Source organism: Dama dama, chromosome 12, assembly GCF_033118175.1.
Source record: "Dama dama isolate Ldn47 chromosome 12, ASM3311817v1, whole genome shotgun sequence".
Taxonomy (NCBI): Eukaryota; Metazoa; Chordata; class Mammalia; order Artiodactyla; family Cervidae; genus Dama; species Dama dama.
In genome coordinates, this window is record NC_083692.1 from 73,163,779 (window position 1) to 73,173,438 (window position 9,660).

A 9,660-nucleotide genomic window follows, 5' to 3' on the forward strand; every position below is an offset into this window, starting at 1 on the left:
CTGGAGTGGGTTGCCAAACGCAGGAAAGTGAAAAGTGAGAGTGAAGTTGCTCAGTCGTGTCCGACTCTTTGCAACCCCATGGACTGCAGCCTACCAGGCTCCTCTGTCCATCAGATTTTCCAGGCAAGAGTACTAGAGTGGGGTGCCATTGCCTTCTCCATTAAAAGCTCCTAGATTATCCTAATAAATGGCTTAGGGTAAGATCTACTTACCTAGACTAACTCTTCATTTTGTAACAATTAAAACCCCAAACTGCCATTAGAGAAGGACCTGGTGGTATCCCTACATTATCTGATTTGGGAGTCCTCAGAACAACCTGTAAGGTGGATACAGCAGATATTGCTGTACTCTTTAACAAATATTATTATATCTGTTTAACAGAAAATTAGCTGAGAGCTGCTTTCACTATACTATATTATAGAGCAGTTAAATAACTATTTCCCTGGCTGAAAACAGAGGAAAGTCAAGGTCAAAAATTAATACAACATCCAGTGTTTTACATTGTGAGTCTACAAGAAAAGCCTGAACTCACTTTAAAGAATAAATCACCAGTGCCAACCTCTTAATTTTATATGTGAGGAAACTGGGGCCCAGAGATTTGTCTCAAACCACAAGATGTTAGCTGAAATGAGAACTCAAGATCTCCACCCCCCTAGTTCAGTATGTTTCCCACTAAACTGCATTTCCCAAGTATGATCCATCTTGTGGGATTCCACAAGATACTAACCTCTGTTCCACTGAAAAATGTTAGATATGCTAAGTCACCTCTGAGTTAAAACAAATTCAGGAGTGTCCTTGACCTCAGGACCTCTCAGCCTTCACTGGGCTCCTGTGTCTTCTGAGTCTCAGAGAGTTTTTAGATGGCATTTCCAGAACTTACCAGACTATGGAAACACTTTTTTCAATCAGGAATCTTAAGGTGGTTCTATTCCAATGAGCAGACTTTGAGAAGGGCTGTAGGCTACTTGGCTTAAGTGGTTGGAAACAATTTGTTCTGCCCCCAGAGGTAGGGCACCAGCTACAGTCACTGAAGGGGAGAGTTTCATCAGTACCATGAAGCGTCTGAAACGACTGGCTCAAGGTTGCAGAAGTATGGCCTCATCATTTTATTCCATCTTGTCCCTTAAAAGACCATGCCTCAGACCCATACCCACAGTAGGAAGAGTCATTTTTGACGTCCTTCTTGCTGGATTGCTACCTTGTAATGAGCATGTTCCCGTGTCAGTCTTTATGCAAAGCACTTAACCCGGATTATCTTGTTTAATCTTTAAAACAATCCTATGAGGTAAGGACCCTTAGTATTGCTGTTTAGTTGCTAAGCTGTGTACGACTCTTTTTCGACCTCATGGACTACAGCCTCACCAGATTCCTATTTCCATGGGATTTCCCAGGCAAGAATAATAAAATGGGTTGCCATTTCCTTCTCCAGAGGATCTTCCCCACCCAGGGATCAAACCCAAGGTTCCTGTGTTGGTAAGAAGATTCTTTACCATTAAGCCACCAGGGAAGCCCTAAGGGTTCTTAGTGTCCCTATTTTAAAGTTTAAAAATCTGAGACTTAAAGAGGTTCAGTAACAAGTCCAAAGTCATTCAGTAATGAAACAAGGTTTTAAACCTGAAGCTGCCCAATGCCAGATTCAGTTGTATGATTATGAGATAATGTTGCCACTATAAATGATGTTTTTTTCCATGTATCAAAGTGCTTATTCCGTTTATTGGGGGGGGGACTTTTTGAGGAATTTTTAAGAACCAAGGGAGCTAACAAGTCTGAAATGTTCAGTGTAGGCCAGTAGGCTGGAAATCCAGCAGCAGTTAATGCTGTAGAATTGACTCTGAAGGCAATCTGGAAGCAGAATTCTTTCTTCTCAGCCTTTTCCCTTAAAGATTTCAACTGACTGGAATCATCCAATCATCATTTATGGAGAACAGTCTGCTTTACTTGAAATCTACTGATTCAGCATGAAAACACAAAAGACCCTGCAGCAATCCTGAGAAAGAAAAATGAAGCTGGAGGAATCAGGCTCCCTGACTTCACGCTATACTACAAAGTCACAGGAATCAAGACAGTATGGTACTGGCACAAAATGGAAACACAGATCAATGGAACCACATAGAAAGCCCAGAGATAAACGCATGCAGCTATGGTCACCTAACCTATGACAAAGGAGGCAAGTGATACATAAAGAAAAGACAGTCTCTTTAATAACTGGTACTGGGAAAACCGGACAGCTACAGGTAAAAGAATTAAATTAGAACACTCCCTAACACTATACACAAAAATAAACTCAAAATGGATAAATGGATTAAAAACCTAAATGTAAGATCAGACACTATAAAACTTTTTGAGGAAACCATAGACCATTCTTTGACATAAATCACAGCAAGATCTTCTATGATCCACCTCCTAGAGTAGTGAAAATAAAAACAAAAAATAAATGTGACCCAATTAAACTTAAAAGCTTTTGCACAGCAAAGGAAACCATAAATAAAATAAAGAAGACAACCCTCAGAAAGGGAGAAAAGCTGTCAAAATACATGCTGTTAGCATTGATTACCCTGGCAAGACAATATTAGAAGAAACTTTTGCTTTCTAAATTATACATTTTGACATTGCTTGAACTTTTACAAGGAACATATTACTTTATAATCAGAAAAAAAAAAGATAATTTAAAACAATTTGTGACATTGAAAACAGCCACAAAATGGATGGGGGGATCATTATCTTTAGCCGCTGGGGCAACTTTTGAACCTTTTAGATGAAAACTGGGTATATGTGGGGAGTTTGTACATTAAATCAGGGGGAAGTAGTGTAATACAGAGTTGGCTCACAACAGTGCCTCAATAATGTTTAATAACTGAATTCATAATTAAACTCAATAATGTTTAATAATTGGACTTATAAAGTAGATACAACTTGTCTTTTTCCCAAGTGCATGAAAAATATAGGTACTTACCGCCAGAGCTTAAAAAACAGAGGGTCTTCCCTCAAACAAGGAAAGCCATAGTCTAAGGTAACGTAACATCACCCGTTTTCCCCTCTTTACTGCCTTCCAACAATTTGATTCCTTTTTGTTCCCATTCTGATTGCCCTTGTCATCCTACTGTTTTTTAAAATTGCCTATTGGAACCACAAGAGGGCCTCATGTACAAGAAAGGCTCTCAGGCAATGGTAATTATAAAAAGCAAAGGGAGGAGATGCCTATAACAAGTGTTATCAAAACTTCAGGGATTTCAGCATCTTGCTCTCAATAGGTGTGGGACCACATTTAATGTCCTGTTGGAAATTATAAACAATGAGTGGAGAAGAAATTCATGCTGGTGAGTGGAGCTAATGTATCTCCCTCTCTTCCAGATGCTGCGCAGAAGAGGTGAGATAGAAAAGAGAACTGTCTAGAAGCTAAGACGTCTAATGTACACTCTTGCACCAGGATGGAAGGGGAATCTTACTACAATGCGTCTACTGTCAATGGCACCCCAGTGAGTCACCAGCCTTTGGAACGCCATGGGTTGTGGGAGGTCATCACCATCGCAGTTGTCACGGCTGTGGTGAGTCTGATCACCATCGTGGGCAATGTCTTAGTCATGATCTCCTTTAAGGTCAACAGCCAGCTGAAGACAGTTAACAACTATTATCTGCTCAGCTTAGCCTGTGCAGATCTCATCATTGGAATCTTCTCCATGAACCTCTACACCACGTACATCCTCATGGGACGGTGGGCTCTCGGGAGTCTGGCTTGTGATCTTTGGCTTGCGCTGGACTATGTGGCCAGCAATGCTTCTGTCATGAACCTTCTGGTGATTAGTTTTGACCGTTACTTTTCGATCACAAGACCCCTCACGTACCGGGCCAAGCGTACCCCAAAGAGGGCTGGCATCATGATTGGCCTGGCCTGGCTGATCTCCTTCATCCTCTGGGCCCCAGCGATCCTATGCTGGCAGTACTTGGTTGGGGAGCGGACGGTGCCCCCAGATGAGTGCCAGATCCAGTTCCTCTCTGAGCCCACCATCACTTTCAGCACAGCCATCGCCGCCTTCTACATCCCTGTTTCTGTCATGACGATCCTCTACTGCCGCATCTACCGGGAGACGGAGAAGCGAACCAAGGACCTGGCTGACCTCCAGGGCTCAGACTCCGTGGCTGAAGCTGAGAAGAGAAAGTCAGCTCACCAAGCTCTGCTCAGGTCCTGCTTCAGCTGCCCCCGGCCCACCCTGGCCCAGAGGGAAAGGAACCAGGCCTCCTGGTCGTCCTCCCGCAGGAGCACCTCCATCACTGGGAAGCCATCCCAAGCCACCGGCCCGAGCACTGAGTGGGCCAAAGCCGAGCAGCTGACCACCTGCAGCAGCTACCCCTCCTCAGAAGACGAGGACAAGCCCACCACTGATCCAGTCTTTCAAGTGGTTTACAAGAGCCAGGCCAAGGACAGCCCAAGGAAAGAGTTAAGTGCTGAAGAGACCCAGCAGACTTTTGTGAATGCTCAAACTGAAAAAAATGACTATGACACCCCAGAATACTTCCTGTCTCCAGCTGCTGCTCATGGGCCCAAGAGTCAGAAGTGTGTGGCCTACAAGTTCCGACTGGTGGTGAAAGCCGAGGGGACCCATGACACCAACAACGGATGCCGCAAGGTCAAAATCATGCCGTGTTCCTTGCCAGTGTCCAAGGACCCCTCAACAAAAGGCCCCGATCCCAGCCTCAGCCATCAGATGACCAAACGAAAGAGGATGGTCCTCGTCAAAGAGAGGAAAGCCGCCCAGACCCTGAGTGCAATTCTCCTGGCTTTCATCATCACTTGGACTCCTTACAACATCATGGTCCTGGTTTCTACCTTCTGCGACAAGTGCGTCCCAGTCACCCTGTGGCACCTGGGCTACTGGTTATGCTATGTCAATAGCACTGTCAACCCCATCTGCTATGCCCTCTGCAACAGAACCTTCAGGAAGACCTTTAAGATGCTGCTGTTCTGCCGATGGAAAAAGAAAAAAGTGGAAGAGAAGTTGTACTGGCAGGGGAACAGCAAGCTCCCCTGAAAATTAACAACTCCCCTCAAAGTATAACCATGATCAAGGTCCTTTGAGGATGGGCCAGCTGATTCTTGTTTACTTTCCAAAAAGATATCTGTCCTTTTGAGTCCCTGAGGCCTCTGTAAAGCATCAAGGTCTACTGTCAAAAGGAAGGAGTCATAGCTGCCACAATCACTGCCATACTGAGTGACCCTTGTCTGTGACCAGGACAAGAGTGTCTGATGCCACTGGAGTTTTCCACTGAAGTAAAGAGACAAACTCAGGCCCCTTCACAGGAGGAGGCACCCTGGGTCACAGTGAACAACGGCTGAGGGAGCGCCTATCTAACCTTCCGCGGGGAGCAGCGAGGAGAGAAGCCTGGTCAGAGTTTTGTGCAGTATGTTTGTGTCTATGCAGTTGTCTCATCTCAGCGAAAACTGGGAAGATGAAGTCAGTGTCACCTGTTAACAAGAGCGATATTCAGCTGGTTTCTAGGACTCTGTTCCTTTGTAAACTGATCAGTATTTATTACGCTGCTATTCTGTGTTCTATACTGTGGTGTGTTTTCCTGTTCCTACATCTGAGTGAAGCTCTTGCTCCTCCCTTTCACAATGATGCCACTTCCTGGTACCCACGGAGGCCAGGCTGGTCCCCACAGAACCACCCTTCCCCTCAGAGTCTCGGGTCTGAAAGGACACTGGAACCCGATCACACCCAGTCAGTCCTACAGAGGGGCCTCTATTCTGCTAATAAAGATCACCAGGTCTCCACAGTCAATTATTTTGTTTTTACCAATGGGAAGTTTTTCCTTTTATGCAAACAAATACTATGTATTCTAGTTTGTGCCCTTTGGAACCCATTTACTTAGGCTCGTCCTTACGAAGATTCATTGTATGAAAGCCCTTTACTGGGTAAAGACCTTCTCCAATCTGTTTAATCACGGTTCTCAAATGGTTTTCAGAAGCCTTACATTCTCATTTCTTCACAAGGCAAACCTGAGGCAAAATGTGCAAAACAAATTTGTTTTCGCTCCATGCTTTTGAACTTCTTCCTGTCCTTTTGGCAGGCCCTCATCCAGACCCCTAATTCACACCCAGGCAGAAGCAGGTCACTGTGATGCTTCCAGTCAGAAGTGTTATTTAGAAAGACAGTGGGGGAAAGGCTGTTTAAAAAAAAATAGGTCTTTCAAATCATGGCTCAGAAATGACTGACTTATTCATTCATCTCCAAATTCCCCAAAACAAGAAGCCCAGAAAAATACAGTTGAGATCCAGTAAAGCTGGCTATGGTCATTAAAAATGACCATGTTTTCTTTAAAAGCAAAAATGGAGGCCACAATAATATATAAAAATAAAGTTATCAACATAGGGAATTCCCTGACGGTCCAGTGGTTAGTGCTCCACACTTCCACTTCAGGGTGCACAGGTTCGACCCCTGGTCAGGGAACTAACATTCCGCATGTCATGCAGTGTGACCCAAAAGGAACAAGATTAATCAACATACATGTAAGTATCAGGATTATCAAAAGAAAAATTTTAATTGCAATCTGTGTATATAAATAAACCAAATCTCAGAGTTTCCTTTGATAATTCTGAAAATTAACTAACATGCAAAAAATTAAAACAATACAATAGGGCATAAAATTAACGGTCCACAAAGAAAGCAGCAATATAGCACACAGCAAGGATTTTAAAGTTGAAGCACCTCTGTCAGACAGAAGCTCATATGTAACCTGTCGACTATAGCTGCAGTTGTATGTAAAAATCTCTGGACTTCTTTTCACCTAATGTGGGCCAGTTCTTTTTTAGCCTCCTTTGCTAAGGGGATGTAAAAATATCCGGCTTCATTGTCCTGGGAATTTGGTAAGTGAATATAGGAGAGTTTCAACCTTCCACTGAAGAGTGAACTGGCCTCCTCGAGGGAGTCCCAAGAAGGCTTCACGGAAGCGGAAACCCAGGCCTCTCCAGCCCTGTAGGAACTTAATGCCTAGATGGAACATCTTAGAAGCAGTATAGCTGTTGAGTCTTTATGAAGGGCAGGTTGACGCCTGCCAAGAATTTGATAGAGAATATTAATGAACTGGCTCAGTTCTCCAAGACAGAGGATCCCAGCTCTATAGGATGCCAGCAGGGTGTGCAAACCTGCTCCACTAGTTCTAGATAAACAGTTGATTCTTCTAGTTTAAGGCTTTGACTCCTGACAAAAGTGAAAATCCCTCCAAGAGAATAGTGCTCTGAGCTCGTTCACTGTTCACAGTAGAGAGAGAGATTAAGCTAATTCAAACAAAAGGACACAGAATGGAGGGGGAGGGTTGCTGGGGGCCCATCTTTCTCACTCCACAATTGCCTAGAACTTAGACTTTTTGGTTCGTCTTTTGTGAAATTAATTGAGAGGCCTAGGTCTCCTTCATCATGGGCTTTGGGAGGCAGCCAGTTATGCAGACTACCTATGTCCCTTAACAAAGACAAAAAGGATGCCTTAAACTACTAGGGGAAGCTGGACTTCTTTAGAATAGGGCCTCTGGTGGGGTCCTCAGAATGAACAGCTCCAACTGTAAACTATGGGGACCTGACTAGTGGATGGGTGGGGTGTGGGCCGACTTCGGATTTTAGGCCTTCTTATGTCCCATCTCCACAACTCCGTCTGTGGTAAATTATGTGCATCCTTGATTAGTTGCCTATTGGATGCCGCCATGTTGCTAATATTGTGGTTTATTTCTCCTTGGTGTGAATCTGATGGCTTGTCAAGGAATCTGTTTTCAGTACAGTTTTTGGTTAAAGCACTTTGTCAATATTCCTGGTTTCCGCTTTGTTGCTTTGGTGAATGTCCTTTGAGGGCGATGCTAATGTTTGGCTCTGTCATTGTGAAATCTGTACCTAATCTCTGGGTAGGAAAATACCATTGTCTCCTGTAAATACTGGGACTACAGCAAAGGATGTGGGAACTGGGCTGCTTTCCTGTATTGTACTAGCATTATTCTGGATATTAAAGAAATGTAACCACACAGTAGTCCAAGGCAAAGTGTTAAATAAGCAAATGGTCTCAGCGAGCTTGCTAGATCCATCTATGTTAAAAATTACACACACACTCACATGGCCTGGCCTTTTAAGAGGAGCGGGATTGATACATAATGTAGACACGTGTGCCCCTTGTCACCTTTGTGGTTTCCCCCTTTCCTCTCATTTACCAATAACCAAATTAAGATAAAATAATGCTGACAAAATTCCTATGACTAAAATGCTTCCATTTCCCTCCAGGACAAGGGAGATGAGGCAGACCTCAAACCACAGCCCTTGAGCCAGTCAGTATAGACCCTGTAACAAAACAGAACAGCAACCTTTCCTCTCCAGCTGCTCAAAGAGCAGGTGGCCCAGTCATTTCACTCCCATTGTTAGTGATACTAATTCTCATCACCCCCACTCAAATCACCAGTAAAGTGTGAGATTATATAAATTCTTTCCCATAAGAGCCCCAGATAGAGAGTGAGTGGGAAGAGGAATGGAAATGTTTTTAAGTGCCCAGAAAGGAACCAGAAGAAAGATTTTTTTAAACATACAACTTTTTTTGGGAGGGAGAGATAATTTTAAACTTAGAGAAAAGCTTCCAGAATAGTACAAAGGGGGCTTCCCAGGTGGTTCAGTGGCTAAGACTCCATACTTCCAATGCAGGGGTCCTGGGTTTAATCCCTGGTAAGGGAACTAGATCCCATATGCCACAACTAAGACCCAGCACAGCCATATGAATATTATAAAAATTTTAAATTAAAAAAGAATAGTACAAAGAACTCAGATATCCTTCACCCACATACCCTAATTATTAACATTTTGCACATTTGTGCTGTGTGTGTGTATGTGCATGTGTTACGGGCAGGGAGGGGTGATGGTACCACCTGAAATTATCTGTGATTAGGCAAAGAACGTCAAAGTCTAATCACAGCTCATGGTCTGCTCACTGCACTTTACCATCATTCAGGCTTGTCTGTGAGTGAGCCTTGAAAGTGAAAGTGAAAGTGACAGTCGCTAGGTCATGTCCGACTCTTTGCGACCCCATGGATTATATAGTCCATCGAATTCTCCAGGTCAGAATATTGGAGTAGCCTTTTCCTTCTCCAGGGGATCTTCCCAACCCAGGGATAGAACCCAGCTCTCCTGCATTGCAGGTGAATTCTTTACCAGCTGAGCCATAAGGGAAGCCCTTATGGCAATCTATTTGTGCAAAAGGTCCTCTTCTTACTTTATATGTCCCTTGAACAAGCCTCACATCACCAGATGCCCTTCGGCTCCTGCTAAGAGCAGATGTCCAAAGAGTTCAATTCCCAGACTTCAGCAATGATTTTCTAGAGAGTTATCCTGCATGAATGCATCTCAGTGGTATTCCAGTAAAGGAATGGGTACTCATCTCTAACAAAGAGCAGCTCACACTCAGCCCATTTATCCCCACTATCACTCACTGGGGAGCTGGTGCTTTTTTTTTTTTTTTTTTTTTAGCAATTTCATATATATCCAAAGATGGGTTTGTAGTCCAGCTATTTTCAGTAAAATTCATGACGTTACTGACCATGGCGTACTAACAACAGGCCAGTCTCCCTATTGTAGTTTATAGTAGACTATAGTGGAAAACACTATGGCTGGAAGACAGGTTTGACCTGGAATTCGGAGGA

General features: G+C 43.7%; 1 protein-coding gene across 1 annotated transcript in view; it reads left to right on the forward strand.

The window, feature by feature from the left end:
- Positions 1 to 5,208, forward strand: part of CHRM5 (cholinergic receptor muscarinic 5) — an 82,013-nt gene extending 76,805 nt beyond the window's left edge. Inside the window, exon 2 of the mRNA XM_061157647.1 lies at positions 3,352 to 5,208. Coding sequence (XP_061013630.1) covers positions 3,429 to 5,027 — 1,599 coding nt within the window. The 5' untranslated portion in view covers positions 3,352 to 3,428 and the 3' untranslated portion in view covers positions 5,028 to 5,208. The remainder of the gene's footprint in view (positions 1 to 3,351) is intronic.
- Positions 5,209 to 9,660: the final 4,452 nt, after the last annotated feature.